This window comes from Haliotis asinina, chromosome 13 (genome assembly GCF_037392515.1).
Source record: "Haliotis asinina isolate JCU_RB_2024 chromosome 13, JCU_Hal_asi_v2, whole genome shotgun sequence".
Lineage (NCBI taxonomy): Eukaryota > Metazoa > Mollusca > Gastropoda > Lepetellida > Haliotidae > Haliotis > Haliotis asinina.
This window is the reverse complement of record NC_090292.1, coordinates 29,304,395-29,329,055: the sequence shown is the minus strand read 5'-3', so window position 1 is coordinate 29,329,055 and position 24,661 is coordinate 29,304,395. Positions and strand designations below refer to the sequence as shown.

At 38.1% G+C, this 24,661-nt stretch overlaps 1 protein-coding gene across 1 annotated transcript; it reads left to right on the top strand.

The window, feature by feature from the left end:
- Positions 1-1,024: 1,024 nt before the first annotated feature.
- On the top strand, positions 1,025-23,098 carry LOC137259854 (phosphatidylethanolamine N-methyltransferase-like). Its single transcript, XM_067797482.1, has 7 exons — positions 1,025-1,146; positions 1,917-2,009; positions 8,969-9,084; positions 14,286-14,431; positions 16,713-16,824; positions 18,146-18,220; positions 19,286-23,098. Exons 1-7 carry the CDS (start codon positions 1,087-1,089, stop codon positions 19,329-19,331), a joined length of 648 nt encoding a protein of 215 aa, XP_067653583.1. The 5' UTR covers positions 1,025-1,086; the 3' UTR covers positions 19,332-23,098.
- Positions 23,099-24,661: the final 1,563 nt, after the last annotated feature.

The following is a 24,661-nucleotide window of genomic DNA, read 5'->3' as shown; positions in this document are numbered from 1 at the left end:
GGGGGCCTGTATCGCCAAGAAACAGTGTTAGAAAGACATATACATATAGGTTTATAGACCCTACCCTAGTGCTATATGACATGATCCTTTTATATAGTACTAGGGTAGGATCTATATACACCTATACACTGTTTCTAAGCGATATTGGCTCCTGTGGGACAACTGGTTGTTTGGAACTCAGACTTGGTGTCCCTTCTGACAAGTGTGAACTGGCCCACAGCCCACAGCTAAAGGCTGTGAACTTTGGGAGTGAGTGTGTATGGTTTGACGCCCCCTTTTAGCAATATTCCAGCAACATTGAGGGTGATGATTTTCATCCAGAAGCATGTCCAATATTGGAATGACAACTGACGCATTATTCGCGGGTTCCTTGAAACAACATAACACTTATATGCAATTGACTTTTTTCCGCATAGCTTTACGGCTTCGTAATTCTGTCTTCATTTTTTTCTAAGCTGTCACAGGCCAGAAAGATGTGACGATTCGTCACATCTTACACAGTTCAGTCAATATAAATGTACAAATTTCATAATTGTTTTATTTTTGAAGAATCTACACATCTAATTAAACATCTTTGTTAAAATGGTTCAGTGTCACTGAGAAGTTTTACTAAAATTTGTAACACTATTTCGATTTGAGTAGCTATCGTTTGTGTACATGGGTTGTACGGCTCCACGTGCTATCATCGAAGCCTAATTGGGAGCATACGTTGCAGCCGGTTTGAAATAAATATGTTGCCATAAACCTTACTGACGCAGTTGTGGAGAAAATATTTTCTTAACAATGTATAAAACATTATGAAAAATTCGTAGAATCGCTCGCCTTATGCCAAAGAGAAAATTCCGGTCACGTGATATGCGAATTAGCCTGTGGCAGTGATTAGTATGCTAAGTCATCGCTGCGCCGGAGTGTGATGTTTACATTCGCAACACTTCCGGGTTGGAAATACCGGTGCGCCACCTGGCGGAGTAGTGTATCCGCGCTTGCCATTTGTACGCTATCAGCAGACGATGGACGGTGTATGGCGACGATACTGATAAACCAAAGGTCCGTTGATGGTGTTGGCAGTTTATCATTGATCATCACATGAATCAGAGGCAACTTATGGGATGTTGTGAAGATAGGCCGATGCTGGATTTGAGCAAGGTTGTTACAATTTTGAAATCGAAGGCATGCCGTGTATACATCGAGAGGGAAATGCAAATTAGAATCTGCTGCGTGTTGTGAATATTTCAGTCAGTATGTTGGAAACACGTGCGTTGTATTGTCGATGAAACTGATGGCTTTCTCTAAATTCTTACTAGGCTTTTGTCGTTGATTGATTTCAGTAACCTTTTCGAGGTTGTCATCTATGATCACATGTTGGATATTTGGCAGTTACATAATAACGCTAACATTAAACCCTATCCTAACTCTAACAAAAACCCTAAACCTTATCCCAACCCTAACCAAACGTAAACTTGATTTCTTTCAGAGATGACAGAAGGTATCCGGTATTCTGTAATCTTGCCGGATATTTTGTCAGACTTTCCTCTTGATTCCGACAAAGAGTCGTTACCTGTATCCCACATAAGGGTAGTAAAAGGAGTAAAGTTTAGACCCTCGATGCATCTTAACTGTCATTGGAAAGTATGTATTCGATGCATAATAATGCACTGTATTATCGAAAATGCATAAGTACATAAACACCTGTATAACACTCAGTCACTCTGAGTCCAATGGGGTAGCCACGTGGTTAAAACATTCGCTCATGCAGAAGACTGGGTTCGATTCCTGACATGGGTACAATGTGTGAAGCCCATTTCTGGTTTCCCCGCCATGATATTGCTGGAATATCGCTAGAAGCAATGTACAATCGTATTTATTCACTCACTCTGCCTTAAGGATAGACTTTAATTATGATAGTGTTGTTTCAGATGGAGATTCCTGACTTGGCAATTAACTGGACAGACATTAATATTTGGTTTGGACTTGCTGCATTGTGGTTAACTCCTTTCACCTGGAATGTAGTAAGTACACAACTTATTCCACATTACATGTCATGGATATATACCCACGGAACTTAATTACATGGTGGGCGAGCTGGCTAAAGCGCCAGGCTAGTGATCCAGTGAGGTTTCGGTTTCAGGATTAAGCCCACCTGTGACCGAGTGTAAAAACCTTGGAGTCAACTTTGTGTGCAGACTCTTTCAGTGTTGTCACAACCCCTAGTGTACAGTACACAACCCTGTGCACTTAAAAGAACCCACGAATCCGTTGGTATATGACCAGATAGTGGCCACATGAACACGTGCATACACCTAGTTGCGGGTTCAGCAACGTGCAGTAAACTTGGACAATGTACTGTGACTATGTGTCCCCGTCCACCCAGCTGTCAATTGGGTACCTCGTTAGCATGAGAGAGCCACAGTAAACTCAGTGCGCCTAGTGGCAGCAAGAGTTGTATACTCCCCAGGGAGTTGAGATTGACATCCGATGTGCAGTTGAGAGTGACATCCAGTGATCGAGGGAAAAATACCAGTGCCTTGAGCATGCACTAGTGCTTGGATATGTGCACTATATAAATATCCTATATCTATCTATCTAATTATACAACCCCCCTAGAACAGTGATATGAACAGAAACATATTAGAACTTTCATATTTCTAGAATAAAAAATATGAAGCAAAACAGCTTTCTGGCTTCAGAAATCACATTCTTGTCATAAGAGGCGACTAATAGGGTCGCTTGGTCAGAGTCGGTGACTTGTTGACATGTCATCAAATCAATATAGTATAGGTTGATACTCATGACATCCATCACCAGACTGTCTGGTACAGACCGTCACCATAAATTTAATATTGCTGAGTGCAGCATCAAACAACAAACAGACCTATATAAAGTCGTAAATGTTATAAAATAGTATTAATAATACCACTTCATGTGAAACATCATCTGAAAACTATGGCACCAGGAACATATTTCAACTGCAAGATGCTAATTATGACGTTGGGAAAGAATGGAATTTACCTCATATTTAGATAGAGAGATGAGCAAGTCTAATCTGATGTTATATGATCTCTTCTGGACCAGTGATTTTCTGTTAAAGGATCAAAGATATTCAAGGTACTAAGAGATATTTTGAAGGGAAATATAGACCTGTGAGGCAATAGTTAAAATCAGCATAACAGTTTGTTGCACTTTAACAAAAAAGTTTGCCAAAGAACAAACCCCACATGTGAACTTCACAGCCATAAAGTCTCCCAAGTCACATGCTTGGATTCGAACAACAGACCTTCTAATCCCAAGTCAGATGCCTTGTCCACATGACCAAAGAGGTTAACCCTGTCAGCAAGCTGACAAGGTAAGGATGTCATCTGTGGGATGACTCACGCCCTGCTACATACTACCCCGTCAACAAAAGGCTTGTCCCAAGTCGCATAGCAGGGTATTGGGTCTTATTTTGCTCAAAGGACAAGGTATGATAAGGGTGGTTTTTGGCCCACTAACAGAATTGGCTAAAAACATGTTATTTGTTTAGTGACAAGTTAGCTTTGCATAAAAATGCTATATTCTATATGATCTGAGGTGTGATTTCACTGCAGAGGGTCCCAAAATGGGTTTTATCAGTTCCCATGAAAAATAACAAGAAATAATGGCTTATTTACATCTGTCATTTTATTTACATACAAATTACAGCAGTTTTGCAACAGGTAGTCATGCTGTAAAGCATGTCAATATCAATCATAATGTTTTAACCTCAAGGGGCCCAATTAGGGTTTGCAAAACATTGTTAATTCAATTACTTGCCAGTTGTGTCCCCAAAACTCACTCATTATTCACAGCATTCTTTGCAAGTGTAATCCATGTGTCAATTTTACAACATGTAAGTATGGTAACCAGTCATGTTTACTAAGAATCACAGGGGCCTGTTTTGGGTAAAACTACATTTTGGGCACAGCTTCATTTAACTAGGAAGTGTTACAAGTCACTGCTGCACTAAAAATCACAGATCTTTACCTCAAAGGGGCCCATTTTTGGTGAAATTTCATTGTCAGCGCAGGTTCATATTAACACCACGCACATGTTAAAGTCAGAATTCAAAAGACTTCACAGAGTAATTATTCACAAGTTATCCACTTTAAAGATATAAAACATCCACTATTACTCTTCGTTCACACAGTCATCAATCTCAGTTTCTGATTCACTGTCAAGAACTGCAGCATTCAAGAGTGTATAAACCAAAAGTAGATCAAAATATATAAAATATGAATTTTAAAATATTGGGAACAAAGGCAACGAGACCGACTTGAAAAGTTGAATGGTTAGTTTCTTAAGAAAACATTTACAGCATGTTAAAGGGGCACTGATGCGGAGCAATTTCCGTGGACTGGTGGTTTCTTTTGTTGTTGTTTTTCTCCAGTGAGTACCTGGATGATATCCCAGAATTCGTGACTGGTTCGTGATCTCTGCTGCACCTCCCATACGCGCAATTGATAGTTTATGTGTAGACTGATCAACAAAGATGAAGTCATTTTACTTTGTTATTATGAAAACAAATCAAACACCTTGAAGTTTACTCATCTGCCAGTGATATAAAAAAACACATTAGGACTGAAAAATAACGAAGTCAGTGTAGGTCTTTATATTTTGTCTTATAAACCTAATTAGTTCCTTGTCACATTTGTATGCATTTTGAAACTTAATTAAAAAATACACACGCTCTGCTTATGCTTACAGTGAATTTCTAACATGATTTTAATATCTAAACATTGTATAGATTGCCAACATGAATCATGTTTCATACACACCCTATTCGCGACCTAGTGCATGTTTTCTGTAATACAGATTCTGCTGAATGTTACAAGAAATAAATTAAAACAAAATGCAAATATTAAATTTAAGACAGACGAAAGTTATAGCAACAATGTCAGGCTATCACCTCGTTCAGGAATGTATCCATCAATGTCCACATAAAAGAACGATATTCCATTCATCTGCAGCTGGTAAATAATCCTGATGTATGTCTTGTCTCTTTCAACAGTCCAATATGCGAAAAAGTGACACATCATTTGAGAAATTTTCACACTGGTGTACACATAATCTCACTGGTCACTCAGGACAGCACACCTGGCAACTAACTGTATGATGTCCGCCATTAGTCAGCCAATAATGAGCAACAATCAGTCATTCAAGGCAGTGGCGGTTAATTCTTTGTAGGAAGGATGTTGTTTTCACACTCGTACTTTACGACAGGGTGTATTCAGTATAGATTACATAAATCTACACTCATAAACACTGCCTTTTTGACAAATCCACTGTGGATGTAAGTAATCAATCAGTATGTTATCTGTTAATCCTTTGATCGATGTTTGTTTTTGTAACTCAGTTGTTAAACCCTCTTGCATCACTTACCTGCACATATTACATAACATGCAATACATTTGCCACTACAGAGCTTAATTTATAATGTTGAGTATTTACTCCAGACAGGAGGAATGCCAAATGGGAACCTATGTTGGGTAATTTTATAGGTGTTAACTGACCATCAAGTGAATGATGACAAATAACATGTGTAGGTTTATACCATCATACACAAGTTACAGCAAGGAAGATGTAATCACGTGTCGCATGCAGCCTGAAAACACTATTGGTCCGAAACTGTTTTGAGGATACCAACGGAACTTTGTAGTTACGTAAGAAATGCACATAGGTATTTGCTGTGTACTTGGGTAAATGGGTATAATCAGGGTTTTTAATGTAAGAAAATTTTCAGATTTCCTTACCAATGGCAAAGTCGTTATTAGTTCACAAATTCAGATAAATCACCTTTGTGTTTTTTATTATCATAGATAATAAACCAGCTAGCAAAATTTACGTATGATGTTTGGTATCTCAGCTGGGCCAACCCTCAAAGCTATCTAAATGTAAAGCTTTGCAATCTTCCAGACATATATGAAACAAATGACTTGCTACGTGTATGTAGACATCATATTTTCACATGACGTGATGAAATATCGAGGTAAAAAACACAGAAATAGGATCAAATTGGATCAGTGACTATACAATCCAGGCATCAGGAAAAAAACCTACACCGCTGGGATATTTTGTTACAATCAGATAAGGAATACCATACGTGTATGTAGACATCATATTTTCACATGAAGTGATTTAATATCGAGGTAAAAAAACACAGAAATAGGATCAAATTGGATAAGTCACTATGCAATCCAAGCATCAGGAAAAAAGCTACACCGCTGGGATATTTTGTTACGATCAGATAAGGAATACCATGGATAGATATTAACGGCATGTGGCATCCGACCTCCTCACTTTTTAGGGTGAAGAAATTCTGCTAATGTGGACAGGAGCCCAGTCCCTTTGTCTGTCACTGTCGAAGGAGCGGGTGCTGACCAATTTGCTGCTTGGTTTCGTAATCAAACCATTGGCGAGAAATATAAATTGCCCTGCATCAGTGCTCCTTTAATTAAAGTTTGTTTCAACAGTGTTGTAACATAGATTACTAAATTTTAGAAAAAAATTACAATATTTGGATTTGATGTGAAATAGTTTAATTAAACATTGTAGACTTGATAAACAAACTTTGAAAAAAAAGAAAGAAAAGTTACATGGATTTGAACCTGCATGTCTGATAACAAAAAATCCCCAATAATCCACTGTTGCAACCATTAGGCTACATATTCCTTTGCCTCCCAGTGTGAATTTAAGGTTATATATTACAATTTATTACAACTATGTATGACTTGACGTCCCCTTGTGTTCCTCATCTGCTAGACCTTGATACAATGTTGTTTTTCTAGCTAAAGAAAAATCCTTTTCATATAGTTAAGTGTAGCCATTTTGGTTAAATGAAATCTAATATGTCATTGGAAACATCAAAGTACATAAGTTCTTGGAAAATGAAGATGTTTATATGTGCAGTCTTGTTGAATGACAGTGTTATTTTGACAGTGACAGGTGACTCAAAGGTGTTTGATAAACAGATGATAGAAAAACTACTATCAAATTCTGACATAATAACAAAGATTCTCACCCTTATAGTGCTCATACTTTGAAAATCTTCACACATCTTCTTACTTTTCTAGCAGAGACCAACAACCCAAACCAATGTTTACCTCTCATAAATCAGCCTTGCGAGTGTCTTTTGATATTGAAAATGTTAATAATGATGTTTGATATATGTATTTTAGAACACAAAACCATTCAAAATATAATGTATCATGACACGGATGTGTAAATGTGATGGATTGTTTTTAAAGATGTTATTTTATGTCAATGTTTATTTTTTTAGATGTATGGGGCACTTTCATAGATGAAAAAAGAATGTACTTTTTTAAAGATTTTGATGTGAGCAAAAGCGTGACCCACCACAATATTTCAGGTGTGCATTCTAATTTAGTCTCTTCATATGTGGTGAAAAAATTGGGATGGGTCATGTTTTGCTCACACTTTTCTATCACTCTGAAAATCAGAAAATGTAGGTTTCTAGAAGATATTGTAAAGTATGTTAACTTTGAGGTCTTCAAAGAGGAAAACTAACAACACTAAAAACATAAAAATGCAATTGGAGGTAACTTCAACAATTAATTTAGCCCTTTTTATGCTAAAATTATCATGTTGTAAAATTTTGATAATCATGACATGTTGTGGGCCAATAAGGGCCTCTATCATACCTCGTCCTTTAATGTGAATGTGTTCAGCCCCACTGTAGGCAATGTAGTTAATGACTCCACTACCGGCTACATGAAGATACATATTTGTATATATATAGTTCCTAGCGTGTATTAACATTGTTGATTAAAGATGTTGATTTCAGTATGTTCAGGTACAACTGAAGAAACATGATAAAACTCATCCTTATCAGATGAGGAATATATATTTGAATCATATGGATATGGATTCTTGGGCAGATGACTGAGTGAGTGATTTGGGGTTTACGTCACCTTTGATGATATTCCAATAATATTACAGGAAGAACACCAGAAATGATGACGATGCAGGAGAATCTTTATGTGTGTTCAGGTAATATGATTTGACTAGAAGACATGAAAATCAAGAAATACAGTTCACCCTACCATCATGTGTAATGTAGTAAAGCACACTTTCGGCCTGAACTATTATCTTACCTGGCACATGAATGTTACTTTCTGATTGGCTAAGCGCTATTCTGTTATTTTCAATGTACCCCGTTTACGGGCGATGTATTATTTTCAATGTACACCGCTGGGAATTCTGAACTCTTCTGGTGCTTCATGGTAGTACTTCTTTGCCTCAAATAACATTGAATCACGCATCAAGCACGGAAATTACCGATGTTTTGCAAATGAAAATCGATGGAAGGGAGATAAATCTAAATCTGTTTACCGTGTGTCATCTACAAATGCTGATTCGCCTCCTATTCAACAGAAGTGCTTCAAACAGTTCAAAATTAAAATTAAGGTGTTCGGTAAGATAAATACGTTGTTCACTGGTCCCTGCGGGCTCAAGGAACGTAAACAAACCTCAAAGGTACATGAGCCCATGGCCCTCTCGTGACCAGTGAACAACTTATATTATAACGTTAAAGCACTCAGACGCAAGCATTATGCTTCCACCAGTGATATTAGCTGCCCTGCGTCATGACATCGGTTACATTGTGATGTAATGCAAAAGCATTCGATTACAAAGGGACAGGCGGGAATGGCGCATTGGCGCCAGTACTTTGTGACGTAATGCAAAACGTGCACATTATCTTCTGATGAAGTTCTGTCAGTGCCTTTGATCTTGCACCAGAGCATTGTGTGCACAGACACTGAATTATCAGGATTAGGATCTGTGTTAGGGTTAAGCAGGGATACAGGCGAATGTCTTTCCAGGTAGCTCGTCTTAGCCATAGTAGTTGGAAAGAAATCAAACATTGGTCATCAGTGTGAGGAGCTTTAACCGCTGAGCCATCTCAATTGTAATATAAGTGGCTTTACTTTCACAGGTTGGAAGATTTGAATACAGAACCCAGTTCCTGACAAAGCTGTTTGGGAACCCCCGACTTGCATGTACAGCCTTTGCTCTGTGTATTATCTCTGCCACTCTGTACAAGAGTTACAGGTTTGTTGCTTGTCCTCTACCTTTATCCATATCGTTATGCGTTGATCCACGATAATGTCTACATTAGTGGCAAAGACAGACTGCACATCAATCTGAAACTTGAATACAAAATGCCATTTAAAAAGTAGACAAATGTAACATGTGTTATATGTTTTGGACAATGCCATTTAGAAAGTAGACAAGTGTAACATGTGTTGTATGTTTGGGACAATGCTATTTGAAAGTAGACAAATGTAACATGTGTTGTATGTTTGGGACAGTGCCATTTAGAAAATAGACAAATGTAACATGTGTTATATGTTTGGGACAATGCCATTTAGAAAGTAGACAAGTGTAACGTGTGTTGTATGTTTGGGACAATGCCATTTAGAAAGTAGACAAGTGTAACATGTGTTGTATGTTTTTTTCAGACAGTGCCATTTAGAAAATAGACAAATGTAACATGTGTTATATGTTTGGGACAATGCCATTTACAAAGACAAATGTAACATGTGTTATATGTTTGGGACAGTGCCATTTAGAAAGTAGACAAATGTAACATGTTACATGTTAGGGACAATGCCATTTAGAAAGACAAATGTAACATGTGTTACTGTAAATCATGAAATTAATGCGTCATGAATTTAATGCGAGTGCAAAGGTCTTGTCTAAAATGCGTCATGAAATTAATGCGAGCTCAGGAAGCTGTGTCGATCAGAAAATGTGACACCCTGATTCTTTGTTGTTCATTTTCTTTTCATTTCTTATTACCACACACTAGTTACCTGAATTGAACTTGTTAAGCACTGAATGGAATGGAGCTGACGATATTCTGATTACGTTGCCATGTTTGATCACGTGTTCGCTTGCTACTACTTGTCTTATGAGAACAATTAATGGTGAATTCAAGGTGGCCATGAAGAACCAATTCATTAATTGGTATACCAACAAAGTGTCAGACAATTTGACAGGTTCCAAAAAGGACATACTTGTGGATTTACGAATAAGTGTGATGAAGCCTCTACATGCCAAATGGATGGAGGCCGCGATTGCAAAGGTGAGCAAAGATCGCTAAACGATCCTGCGTGGCTGGAGAATGTCCGGTCTGGCTGATGTGCTTCAATGACTTTGAACAATTGACAGTGATTTTTGTAACCAGTGATAACTGACTGGCGATACCCGTAATGAGGAAGTGACCTGTATTCACTAGTGTAGTGTGTAGTGTCAACACTTCTGCTTAGTGACAAAATTTGCCGATGAATAATTTCAATAGGTATTAAGTAGTGTCAATGAAAGGAAGAGATTTCCGTTTTCTGACGTTTATTCAAATGTACACCCCCAGACTGAAATGCGTCATTTTAATAATGCGACACATGTACAGATGCATTTTTCGCATTAATAAAATGTTTGCATTAATTTCATGATTTACAGTATATGTTTGGGACAATGCCATTTAGAAAGTAGACAAATGTAACATGTGTTATATGTTTTGGACAACACTTTCTTGGTAAAGGACAGATTCTAGTACTTTTTGTTTGTTTAAGTCCCATTTAAACAAACACTCTCAGGGCCACCTTACTGCCAGCATACAAGGCTGTGGGAGCCAAGGTGGCTGAGTGGGTTAGATGGCTAACTTTATGTACTGGAGATAAGATGCCTGACGTTGAGGGTGTGGATTCAAATCCCAAATGGGAATTTGTTCTTCACTGAGAAAGTGTAACTTCAAATGTAATGTGTTACAAATCCAAGGACAATTTAATTCTGACAGACTAACTATATTTCACATAAGGTACAATGGCAAGCAGGTTTTAGTGACAGCAGATGAATATGTTCATTGCTTGATTTAGTGCTCTATTACTTGCACTGGTGCAACCTAATATTACAAAGTGCAACCTAGTTAAAAGTCTAACTTGCACCTGGTGCAAGTTATTTTTCAGTGGATAAACTTCTGAGTAAAACATCTCAATCATCTACACATTGCAATAAAAGTAGTGCAACTAGAATTTGGCTGGTGCAGCTAGGTTTTCATCTTAGGTTGCACCTGGTGCAAGTAGGTTAACATCTTTTTCATGGAAGCCTGATGTTAAATAGTCTTACTCCTTGTTGAAATCATTTTCCACGATCCACTCAATGTCAAAACATAAATCTGTAGTAAGAAATGTGAAGTGCAGAGTACTTCATTCAGATCATGCTGACAAGTTATATTGAGTTTACGCTTCACTCCCTGCCAACATAGCACATCCCTTCTCTCCAAAACTGGAGGGGCAGTGGGGTAGCGTAGTGGTTAAGGCGTTCGCTCGTCACGCCTAAGACCCGGGTTCGATTCCCCACATGGGTACAATATGTGAAGCCCATTTTCTGGTGTCCCTCGCCGTGATATTGCTGGAATATTGTTAAAAGACGTGTAAAACTTAACTCACTCACTCACTCCCCAAAACTGGAACTGAACACAATGTGTTCAACTAGCCAGAAAAAGACAAATAGCCAAGCTACAATTAGGAAAAGCACGGTTCATGGATATCAGCATTTCAAAGTTCTGTCAACCTGATGATGAAGAAGCAAGCATACTCTCCCAATTGTGTTGATCACAAAAAAGAAGTTTACACCCATAACCAGGGCTCCAGATAGGACTGTAGCGGCGTGTGTACAGATAAAGAATCTGCACTATACAGAAGGAAATAATTTAGAAAACGTAGCAGATACTACAGCAATGATGTACTAGCTTAAAATCATTTACAGGCGTATCTATCTGAAGAAAGTATTATTTTATTGTTTATTGACTTGTATACACAAGAGTAGCAATGTTGTGGTGCATATATGAAACGGAACACAAAATTACTGATACTCCATTAAAATCCTGTCAGTACTCTAAGTGTCTTTTTAGGTTTTTCTAGTAGCCCTGTATGGAATAAATACTGAGTATGTACTCGTGATGTTGGAAAATTATCTGGAGCCCTGCATTAATCTTGTTTTTCCATTCCACTTCTAAATGCCTGTCAATGATTGGAATCTCGATTAGGTAACTCCACTTTGTTGTCAACTCACGGCAGAACTCACCACAGCAAAACATAGAACTCACCACAGCTAAACATAGAACTCACCACAGCAAAACATAGAACTCACCACAGCTAAACATAGAACTCACCACAGCAAAACATAGAACTCACCACAGCTAAACATAGAACTCACCACAGCTAAACATAGAACTCACCACAGCAAAACATAGACAATGGAAAGTCATGTCACTGGTAAACAGCATAGTGTGCTCCAATGAAGGAAAATAATAAAAAACTGATAGAAAATGAAAGATAGAAGGATTGAATTTTTGATCAATTAGAATTTTGTTGTTTTAGTGTGACAATCTTGTATGAAGTTAATTATTTAATTTGAAGAATATTCACGAACAAACATGCACTCAAAAATGTAAAGCTGTGTGCATTGTAAGTTTTTAACCACTTTTATTGTTTTATTACAATAAAAGTGTCATTCTTGCATGCATGCATTTCATTATACGACAGTAATAATTATTAAAAACATTAATTTGAAAAAAGTCAGAAAAACCCTTAAGTATTGAAGGGTATATATCGATCATAGTCAATGTCTGTTTCCCACAAGTCCTCAGATAATCGATAGTGGATTTGTTTTCTGATTGACGGCTCTAATGATTGATAATCTCCACCCTTAATCACTAAGGTTGGTTTGAAGTCAGGAACTTGTTTTTAATCAGATGTTCAGCATGTTGCCTTGACCTACAAAATTAGAAGTTCAGAAGTCATTATAAGTGATCACTGAACTGACAGATGTAGCAGGGATTGGGATAGATAACTTTGCTCAAGGGCCATTTTCAGGATTATTAGCTATTTTCTGAATCTAGATTGGGCAACTGTCCTTGTATCAGGAGTAAACTTCAAATTTTAGAGGACCATTTTTTTATTCTAATATGCAAAATGGCCCATGACCCCTGCATTTCTCAATCCCTGATTTTGTAATTTTTTGGTGAAAGGAGGCTTGTATTTCTTGTCTGCCAGTTCCCCTGTCTGTCATTTGAATGGTAAGGTTGTTGTTCCCAGGTTCAGGATTGCAATGGCCTGCCATCCATGTTTCTTGCTTCTCCAGACCCATGAAGGTCCCGGGATAGAATAGGCCTTCAGCAACCCATGCTTGCCATAAAAGGCGCCTATGCTTATTGTAAGAGGTGACTAATGCGATAGGGTGGTCAGGCTCACTGACTTGGTTGGCACATGTCATCGGTTCCCAATTGTGTAGATCGATGCTCATGCCGTTGATCACTAGATTGTCTGGTTCAGACACGATTATTTACAGACCAAATAACAAATGTGCCATTTGTAACACAATGTATCGCACATTAGAGAAGGTAATATTGACCTCCACCATATGGCTGGAATAGTGCTGAGTGCAGCATAAAACAAAACTCACTCACTGTCTTCTCTCTGTGCAGCTGGAACCTGTGTCTGTCAGTTAGTTATAAGGGTGACTACTGAGAGTGAAACAACTACTGTGACAGCAATAGTCTATTGCAACCAACTTTTGAAATACTATTGTAGTGTTTTTCTCCTTGAATTGTCTCATCTGAAGTCATTGCCCAAACGAATGTATGGTTTATGTGAAATAAAAACAAGTTGAAGTAGTTGTTGTTATTAACATATCTCACTTTAGGAAAAAGTTTAATACTAGAAATTATGAAAATGAGGGATTATGTGAAAAGTTTGCTGATTTTCCCGTTGACTCCCATGTTAAAAGTCTTGGCTGACCAAGGAATTTTTGAGAGTCCATATCTCATGAAAACCCACAGTGACTCTTGCTTTTCTGGGCTGTTTTTGCAAAGACAAACGTCATACATAAAAAATATACCAGTTAGAAAAAAAGTTAAATATTATTTATATTACCAGCAAACATCCTTGATATATTGACAAAAATTTTGCAGCCCAGATCAAGAAAACAGTTTCTTGTTATTCACAATTTCAAACTCCCAAGTCACATGCCGCGTGTGTCACCATATTTGTTACCATATTTGTTTAAGAGGTAACAGGTGAATGAATCTGGTATGTCCTGTATTTTGCACATTTGTCAACGGAATTTATATTGATTTGTTTTTACCACTGACTATTTGCTATCAGAGACTCACCATTTGCAATCCATCGAAGTTCGATGCATTGTAACAGCCCTTGTTAGTTGTACCAGACAAATTGTTGTCATCTCAGGTTCAAGATGGCAATGGACAGCCAGCCTCGCTGCATTTTACTCCACGAGAACTGGATCCTGTGGCTGGGATACTTCCTCATTTACGTGGGTGTGCTGCTGGTTGTCAGTAGTTTCCTAGCTCTAGGATTTTTTGGCACCTACTTGGGTGAGTAGTGAGCGAGTGAGTTTTAGCTTTGTGCCCCTTTTAGCAATATTCCAGCAATGTCATGGCGTGGAACACCAGAAATGGGCTTCTAACATTGTATCCATGTTGGGAATTGAACCTGTGTCTTTGTCATTTCGAGTGAACGATTTAACCACCAAATAACCACACTGGGTGACCGTGAGTAGTATTGAGTACTATACTTCTCCCTAGTGTAGTGTTCGGAACTGGTTGAAATCTCATTTTGGTTCATAACCAGTGAGCAGTCATTGAAAAAGCTTGGTTAGCGTCATTTTGCAGATTTTCCTGTTCAGGTTGTTGTTGCAGATAAGTATAACACAGTCATCTGTTATTTTTTGCTTTATTTAGAAACTACAGTCAGGCCGCGTTAATCCGGACACTTCTGTTTTACATCAAAAACGTTCGGAAATGTACGGACTACTGAAACGAACTTTTATGAACACAACTACAGTAGGGTTACTTCCCTTTGACATGGCAATAAAACATACAAACGTATACAAGTTTCAAAAGACTTTATTACAGTTTGTAGACATAATAACTTGATTATTCATATAATAATCAGTCAAAGCATACAATCATGTTTGGATAGATTATACATACACGTAACAAAACTCACTTGTGAAAGAAATCTACATAACGGTAACAGTTCTGAATGGTGGAGTTTTTTACTTCGGACCATTCAGTTTTCTCAGTGCTTCACGGAGATTAAGCGTCTGTGGCCAGTCGGCACACTGGATGAAATGCTTGACGAGATATTTCTTGTAGTGGGCCTTGAAAGTTCTGATGATCCCAGCATCCATTGGCTGAATGTGTGATGTGGTGGTTGGGGGCAAGAAATTAACTTTCACGTTGGTCAGTTTGACATTGGCACAGTTGTGACTGGCAGCATTGTCACGAAGTAAGATCACATGTCAACCACGTGATTGCATGTGTCTGTCAAATGATCATAACCAATCACAAAACATATCCGATGTCCGAAATTGTGCTCTTGCCGATAGAATGTCCGAATTCTTGACCAAAATGTTTACACATAAGATCAAAATTGGCTTTAGGGTTTTCTCTTTTTTTGTGCGGCAGTAATTTCACATCTTTTACACCTAGGGGCGGGACTTGCCATGACTGACAAGCGTCAGGTGATCTCATTTTGACATGATCACTGTTTTATACAGGAAGTAAGCATGACAGGTATTACTCCAACTAACCAAAAGTGAGACCTACTAATTGATCAAAATCACAAACTAACGACATCTTCAACTCGCAAGTGTTGTTTAACAATTACCACTGAATGGGGCTCATGGTGTGAAGGGATTATCCGAACCTTGTTTGATGTAACGCCGGATTAATGAAGCAAAACTATGTGTAATTAGCTAATCTATTACCGCTGATTAACGTTTGGATACAGAGAGTGAAGCACCGGATTACTGAATCAACAGGTAATGAGTTTACATAGTAAACAAGATTGGTTACAGCTAGCTATTGTTCGGATATCACGGGAATCGGATTGTCGGGGTCCGGACTAACGCGGCCTGACTGTATGCAAATTACAAACTATGCAAATGTAATTTGCATATGTCGCATCCAGTTTAAAATTATACATCTTGCTACTTTAAAGTGATTACAAATATATCATGTACATAAACTTCTTGGATTCTTCAAGAAATAGTGAGTCATGACTTTTCAGCAAGTGAAATAAATTTCATAAGAATTAAACCATTTTCAGGCCCAGCTTCAAGAAATGTTCCTTCATCAAGCAATTCAAATATTAAAATAGTAGTTCCAAAGTTGTTGGTGTTCGATATTGCTGAGTCTTCAATCATTTCAAACAGTTGGTACACCACTACTGTCCAGGGATTCATTCTTTTTTAGAAGCCACTTGTCACAGAGCAAGCCACTTTAAGAATGTAACTTGTCCTGACTAATTTTCAACTTTCCCTGATTTTATGTCATAATCAAGAGTGACAAATAGCATAGAAAGATAACTCTACTTTATTATTACAAGATTTATAAGCAACATTTTGAGCAGATATGGAATGAAATCGTAGATGATCATGTTGTTGATAATTTGATTGTCTGGTCCAGACTCGATTATTTATAGAACGCCACCATATAGCTGGAATATTGCTGAGTGCAGCATTAAACTAAACTCACTCACTCACTCACTCACTCACTCACTCACAATACCTGTCTTAGGAAAATAATGATTACTCGCACAACAGACCAAGGGAAATCCTATGTTACAGTGTTGGATGTTATGTTCTTTCAGGTGATTATTTTGGAATACTGATGGATGAGAAGGTAACAAGCTTCCCTTTCAACCTTGTCAGCAATCCTATGTATGTTGGAAGTACAATCAACTACCTAGGCATGGCTCTCATGTAAGTGTTGGTGTCAAGGTGTCAGAGGTACAATCAACTACCTGGGTATGGCTCTAATTTAAGGATAGGTGTTGGGGCTCTCATGTAAGTGTTGGTGTCAAGGTGTCAGAGGTACAATCAACTACCTGGGTATGGCTCTCATGTAAGTGTTGGTGTCAAGGTGTCAGAGGTACAATCAACTACATGGGTATGGCTCTAATTTAAGGATAGGTGTTGGGGCTCTCATGTAAGTGTTGGTGTCAGAGGTACAATCAACTACCTGGGTATGGCTCTCATGTAAGTGTTGGTGTCAAGGTGTCAGAGGTACAATCAACTACCTGGGTATGGCTCTAATTTAAGGATAGGTGTTGGGGCTCTCATGTAAGTGTTGGTGTCAAGGTGTCAGAGGTACAATCAGCTACCTGGGTATGGCTCTAATTTAAGGATAGGTGTTGGGGCTCTCATGTAAGTGTTGGTGTCAAGGTGTCAGAGGTACAATCAGCTACCTGGGTATGGCTCTCATGTAAGTGTTGGTGTCAAGGTGTCAGAGGTACAATCAACTACCTGGGTATGGCTCTAATTTAAGGATAGGTGTTGGGGTGGCAGAAGTACAACCAATTACCTTGACATGGCTCTCATGTAAGTGTGGGTATTGGGGTGTCAGAAGTACAATCAACTACCTCTGTATGGCTCTCATGTAAGTGTGGGTGTCAGAAGTTCAGTCAACTACCTGGCTGTGGCTCTCATGTAAGTGCAAGTTTCAGGGTGTCCGAAGTACAATCAACTACCTGGATATGGCTTTCATGTACGTATGGGTGTCAGAAGTGCAATCAACTACCTGGGTATGGCTCTCATGTAAGTGTGGGTATTAGGGTGTCAGAAGTACAATCAACTACCTCTGTATGGCTCTCATATAAGTGTGGGTATTAGGATGTCAGACAATCCGTCAACTACCTGGGTATGGCTCTCATGTAAGTGTGGGTGTCAGGGTGTCCGAAGTACAGTCAGCTACCTCTGTGTGGCTCTCATGCAAGCGTATGTTTTGGGGATGTTGGAGGCACAGTCAAGCATAGTTCTCATGTAAGTGTTGGTATGTGCTTGTTCTTTTGAAGTTAGTGTATTAAGCACGTTCTGCATGTGCCTTTCAGTATGATTGTGTATGACTGCCCGTTTGGTACCATAGTTCCAAAATACCTTTTCTATTGAATTCACTATTCAGATGTATTTTAATTAAAGTTCTTGAGAAAAGAAAAACAATTCTTTAACTCATGCCTCGTTAAATACGTTTTCATTTTATTTGTTGATTAACTAATGGATAAGTACTGTTATGCTTGTGTTTCAGACGAGCTAGCAGTGCTGGATTGTTTCTAACAGCAGCTGTAGGACTGGCCTACTATGTAGCAATTTTATTTGAGGAGTGAGTACATCACTTTGATGAAAGATCCACTGTCATGAGAGATATTGGACATTGTGTATTGATTTATAGACCATCTACATGTAGTTTACTCTTTCATAGGAAAACCCAAGAAGATTCAGGTAAATATTGGTGGTCAACTCATGCTAAGAGACGACTAACAGGATCAGATGGTCAGACTCACTGATTTGGTTGACAAGTTGTATCCCAATCGCATAGATCGATGTTCATTCTGTTGATCACCAGACTCTGTTATTTATAGTCCACCAACATACAGCTCGAGTGCAGCATTAAACAAACAAACAAACAAATCATCATGAGAAAGCCAAAATTGAATTGTTCAACCTCAGGGATCAGTAGCTTGATTTTGTGGGTGGCGGTATTTCGTAATTTGCCAGTTTCCCCCAGCTTTTTAGTCAAACCAAAATATTCTGCTGGACATACTCTGTGTCATGGCGAGTGAAAAAGAATTAAAATTTCACCTTGCTCCCCGTCTCCTATATTCTCTCTTGTGCAAGGCTTAAAACAATATGTTCAAGTGTATCATAACCATTCAAGAAATGTTTAATATAAGTTGTCCACTGGTTGCGAGGGGGCGATGGACTCATGGCGGGCGAGGGGAACATAAACAAACCTCGAAGGTTCATGAGCCCATGGACCCGGAGGGACCAGTGAACAATGTATTTATCTTACCGAACACCCGAATTTCAATTTTGAACTGTTTGAAGCACTTCTGTTGAATGCAAGGCGAATCGCCATTTTGCAGACGACACAAAGTAAACAGATTTAGAGTTTACTGTCATCGGTAATTTCTGTGCTTGATGCGTGATTCAATGTTATTCAAGATAAAGAATTACTGCCATGAAGCACCAGTAGAATTCGGAATTTCCAGCGATGTACGTTGAAAATAATACATCGCCTGTAAGCGGGGTACATTGAAAATAGTAGAATAGCGCTTCGCCAATTGGAAAGCGACATTTATGTAATATATATAAGATATATATAAGATATATATATATATATAAGATAATATCATGTGACTTATGTTTCCTTTTGCAATTTTTTCAGACCCTTCACAGAAGAAATCTACAGGAGGAAGAAGAAACGGTCATAATCATAGTCTTCAGACTTGTTAGTACAGAAGAGCCATTCCTATGCAGCAGCTTGGTTTACATTACTTTTACACAATGTTTGTATTGTAGTTCCAGACTAGAATTCATAATATTGTTCATCTTCTCAGATCCACAGCATTTAGGGATGACTTTTTTCTCTATTGGGATATTTTCTGATATAGCTACAACAGTTTGCCAAGGTATGCTACTATACAATAGTATTGCGAATGCATGCAATTATTACCAGTCGAAGTAAACTTAGTCTCAGTGTATTTCGTTACACTCCACCACTGAGTCTTACAAAACCTAGTAGAAGGTCGCGTCAGGTAACCTTTGAGTGACAGATGACCGTCCAATCAAACACAAGATGGTTAAATAGATTTAATCAATCACACAACGGCTACTATTTAGGGATCAGAGGGACTTTCAAAATATTCAAGTCACTGACACAGATCTCTCTGCGAACAAAAATCCCTACATAACACAGGATATATGCGTTGGAGTTTCTGTTGACATTGTTACCATTAGCTAATATTTCCGCAAGATAACATCCTTGACTATTGCCAAAAACACTGTTTTCAGTGACTTTTTACTCACCGATGTCATGGTTGTACGTACGCCATGTGCATCACCCAGAAGCAAGCATACGCTAAATAACATTTGGAATCGTTCGGGTACGAATCTTTTCGAGATAAAAAGTTCAAAAGGTATGTCCAAATGTACACTTTCGCGATTTGGTAAGCTGTGTTGTGATTGGTCAGTCTCAAAGGTTTCCTGATGCGACCTCGCATAAGGTTTTGTTAGACTCAGTAGTGGAGTGTAACGGAAAGTACTGAGGATAAGTTCACTAGGACTGCAGTTATTACAATAGTATTGTGAAGACAATACAACTGTTGCAAAAGTGTTGCAAAGGTATGCAGCTATAAACATAAGTATAGCATAGATATGCAATTATTGCAGTAGTAATGCAAAGGTATGCAACTAGAGTACTGTCAGAAATGGAAAAAAACCTCTTTTTTAAGCTGTTACGTTGTATCTCAACAAATTTACACAACTGCAAAAAGGATATGTCAAAATAACTCACCTCGGCCTAACTGGGCATTCAGTGGGATGTAGATAGACCAACCTCATTTTAACAGATATTTCACACTTTTGCATATTCACTACATAAATTGTAGAGATAAACATGACCCAAAAAATCCCATTTTTTTCTATTTTCAACAGTAATTTATTAGCAATAGTATGATGAAGATATGCAATTATTGCAATAGTATTGCGAAGGTATGAAACTGATGCATTAGAATGAACTCTAACTATGCAAGTATAAGCAATAGTATATCAAAGATATTCAAGTACTGCAATAGTATTGTGAAGATATGGAACTCATGAAATAGTTTTGCAAAGGTATGCAACTTTTGCAGTAGTAAAGCAGTAGTTATAAACGAGTTTGTAGGAATTAATCATTATCGAATGAACCATAAGGGCCACTGTCAACGTTGTTTGAGCTAGTTGATCTTGTTGTTTACATTCTAGAAGTTAGTGGGTCAAAAATGATGCATATGCCTTTATGGATGACAACTTGTTTTTGCACAGAATCCTGTTACAGTGTTGGTTCTTACACTGTTATCAAACTAAAAGTTTAATCACTGAAATGTTGCTGTATCCAATAACTAAGATGTTGTTTCCATAAAGTCATATGCTAATGGCTCGTGGGAAATTCAAGTGGCTTATTATATTGGTTTGTTTATAACAAATTGTGACTGTATAAACTGGCTGGTACACATATTATGAGTAGATCAGTCCTTGGGCAAACTCATTTATATGTTAAATAGCAATAACTGAGCCATCCTCGATATCTCCAGGGTATATGTTCCGATAAGTCTCTACTATACCCTGAATGCATCTGTGGCTCAGCCCAATGAATTTGTTATCTCCCTTGTCTGGCTGTTCATCCAATCAAGTGTCTACACTGGGAAGTTGAGTGTACCAATCACAACTCACTTTCTTTAAATTATCTATCCACTCAAACTTGGCAAAAACAAACCATGCAGAGGAACTATGAAAGAAGAAGGAGTTCTTGCATATTTTTAAAACGTTTCAGACCTGTCAATTTGTCAGTGTGATTTCTCCAAAATCTGACTCACACTGCAAACAAACCATCACAGCTGCAACCACTATCTTTGTTGACAAGCTTGGCTGTTACGTCGGCTTTGCTGATTGGCTTACTTGAGAATGCGGAGCTAGCAAAGGGAGGTAAGGAAATTATTGGTCCGACCCGTAAATGCAACTGTCATACATTGCTGGTTCAGTCACATTTAAATGTCATATGTGTAGAATAGTGGGATTGTTTCGTCTTTTATGAACACGATATGAATCTTCAAAGCAACACAGGGTGCCATGCCACTAAGTATTATCACTATGTTTTCATGTTAATACTTTAGCATAGAGCTGAGGTAGTTATAGTGTTAAGATTGGATTGGGGAGGGGCTGTCAATAGTAAAGGTAGAATTCTGGAGGTAGCTTGAACTGGTAAAGTTGCCAAAGTGAGACATGACAAGGGAAATAACTCTAATCAGTAAAGGTGCCAAAGAGAGACATAGTAAGGGAAGTGACTCTAATCAGTAAAGGTGTCAAACTGTGATGTTGTAATGGAAGTAAGTATAACCGGTAAAGATCCCCAAGATATGGATGGTAAGGGACATAACTCTAATCAGTAAAGGTGCCAAAGAGAGACATAGTAAGGGAAGTGACTCTAATCAGTAAAGGTGCCAAAGAAGGATTTGGTAGGTGAGTTGACTCTAATCGGTAAGGGTGCCACAGAGAGACACAGTAAAGGAAATAGCTCGAATTGATAAAGGAGCTAAACAGGGACTCAGTAAGGTAAGTAACTCAAATACATAAAAGCGCCATAGAAGGATTTGGTAGGTGAGTTGACTCTAATCGGTAAGGGTGCCAAAAAGAGACATGGTAAGGGAAATAACTTCAACACACTTCAAAAACAATATATAATGCATTTCTCCCAGTAATACTATCAGCTCTCATGGAAGTGACCATATAATTTATTCCAAGAAACTATGTGTATTAGATTACAATATTTAATAGAAAAACTTGAATGAATTAGTTCAACATTGCATTAAATCGACTCTCACGTCTGTACCAGCAAACTTTACTATTACTTCTTGCAAACCCCATAGAGATATATATCCCTTGGAGCGTTCTTTATCAATATCCATTAATGTGTGATTGGAACAATTTCAGCAAATACTGACACCACCATTTGTCCACCGTGGAGTTAAAGCTTACATTCCACATATGGCAAGTCTTCTCTGATTGGCAGCAGTTCACCTCGAGGTTTCAATTATTGATTTCAAGCAAGGGGATAATAAGTCTTTTGCTACCTCAATAGAAAGCTAAAGTGTTTGTATATGCCCCTAGTACATGTAATATAAGACAAAATATTGTCAAAAATGTGTGACAATATGCCTTTAAATTTGCAGTTGTATAATATATTCAATGCACCTGTTGGCATAACTGACACACACAGGATCATTCGAACTTGATGAATATTGATGTATATTTGATATCAAAGGGTACTCAGGTAAGACTCCAATTGTCAGCATTCCAATGTCATGCATCAGTGTGCTAGCCTTTGTTTCGGGGGAGTGAAAAGCATGAGGTCAACTGTGATACTCCACAATAGAGGAATGGAAGAATCACGTTACAGTGTTGCTTCTTATAAGTAAGAATTTGATGCACTATATTTCGAATTTCTGTGGGTGTGTTTGTTTTAAAATAAATTATTTTTATACATTTCTTCTCAGTATCAGTGTCTTTGTTTTCATAATATGTTGGATCTTTTATACAAGCATCGCAAATATATATCATCCATTATTCAGCTATACCAAATGATATAAATGCAGTAATTATATAATTGGACTTTAATGTCAGGTCATTTCAAAATATACTCCTTTCCTTGCTGTCCCTTGCGGTCAAGCAAGAAGCAGTTTTGCCCCTAGACCGTTATATAACAGTACCTCATAGTTGTTGTAAGAGGGACTATGGGATCAGGTGATCAGGCTCGCTGACTTGGTTGTCTGATGTCATTGGGTAGATTGATGCTCATACTGTTGGTCACTGGGTTACCTGGTTCAGACTTGATTATATAGACCTCTGCCATATATCTGGAATATTGCTGAATGCCGCGTTAAACAACAAGCAAACCAACCGAAGGGGAAGATTGTATGTAAACCAGCTTCTGAACTCCACTTGAATGCATTGGGTGTCGTATCTCTCATTACAGAACTTGACGTACATAAAATGTGACGCTTTGTGTGTATCATAAAAAATAACTGTGCACTGTTGTCGAGCACAATATGCAGATGAGCAATCAGAGCTCAGTAACTGATCCATAAACCACTGCAATCGTTAACCCCTCCACAGAAATCACAGTCATAACATTGTGCAAACGGAACAGATACACCGTATCAAGACAACAAAACACAGTTCAAGACGACCACACACGAGTATGGGGCATGGTTAGCGAACTGGCTAAGGCGCCAGGCATGTGATCCAGCGAGCTTGGGGTGACAGGTTCGTTCAGGGTGCTTTGTGTATCTTCAGGTTAAAGATATTCTCTGGAAGTTATTGTGTTTAGTCACATAGACTGTCTATAAAAGTCAGATCCGTGTGCAGTAGACAACTAGACCTACAGTGTCAAGATACAAACTAACATCAATAGATTTTACATAGCTTCCCCTTAGTGCTGTAGAAATGGGCAAGTAGTCAAATAGACCTACAATGTCAAGGTACATACCAGCATGGGCATATTTTACATAGATTCAAGTTAATTCTCTAGAAATGATATTCTCTGGAAGTCATCAAGCACAGGCAAATTGTAGAGTATCCCTGGTTGCATACAATATACATACATGTTTTGTTTTCCATAAATTTACAGAAATACATATTTCTGTAAAAATATAGAGAGAATCTCAACCAAGTGTATACCGATATCAACAGGAGCTGATTACAAATATCCGAGGCTTGCCCCAGATATTTTTACCTTTATCAAAGAGTGTTGATATACAAGACAGGCAAACTGTAGCGTAAATGGGCTGCGCATCATAGAGAAAATGACCAGTACCAGTCTTCTTACATGCGAGTGAAGCGAGCAAAGGTTGGCAACGTACTTTCCTCGCTTCGGTTCGAAAAATATTTTTCATGTCAAAATAAAATATCTCAGAGGTATGCACCCATTTCTTCACTTTACTCTCACACAAGCGATATCTCCCGTGGAACACAGTTTTATATGATAAATATAAAGAGAGACCATATT

What these genes read in the sequence shown, in the direction of transcription:
- LOC137259854 (XM_067797482.1), top strand. Translation starts at nt 1,087, where the DNA reads ATGAATCAGAGGCAACTTATGGGATGTTGTGAAGATAGGCCGATGCTG. An exon ending in ACTCTGTACAAGAGTTACAG is followed by an intron (nt 9,085 to 14,285) that starts GTTTGTTGCTTG and finishes TTGTCATCTCAG; the next exon opens with GTTCAAGATGGCAATGGACA. An exon ending in ATTTTTTGGCACCTACTTGG is followed by an intron (nt 14,432 to 16,712) that starts GTGAGTAGTGAG and finishes ATGTTCTTTCAG; the next exon opens with GTGATTATTTTGGAATACTG.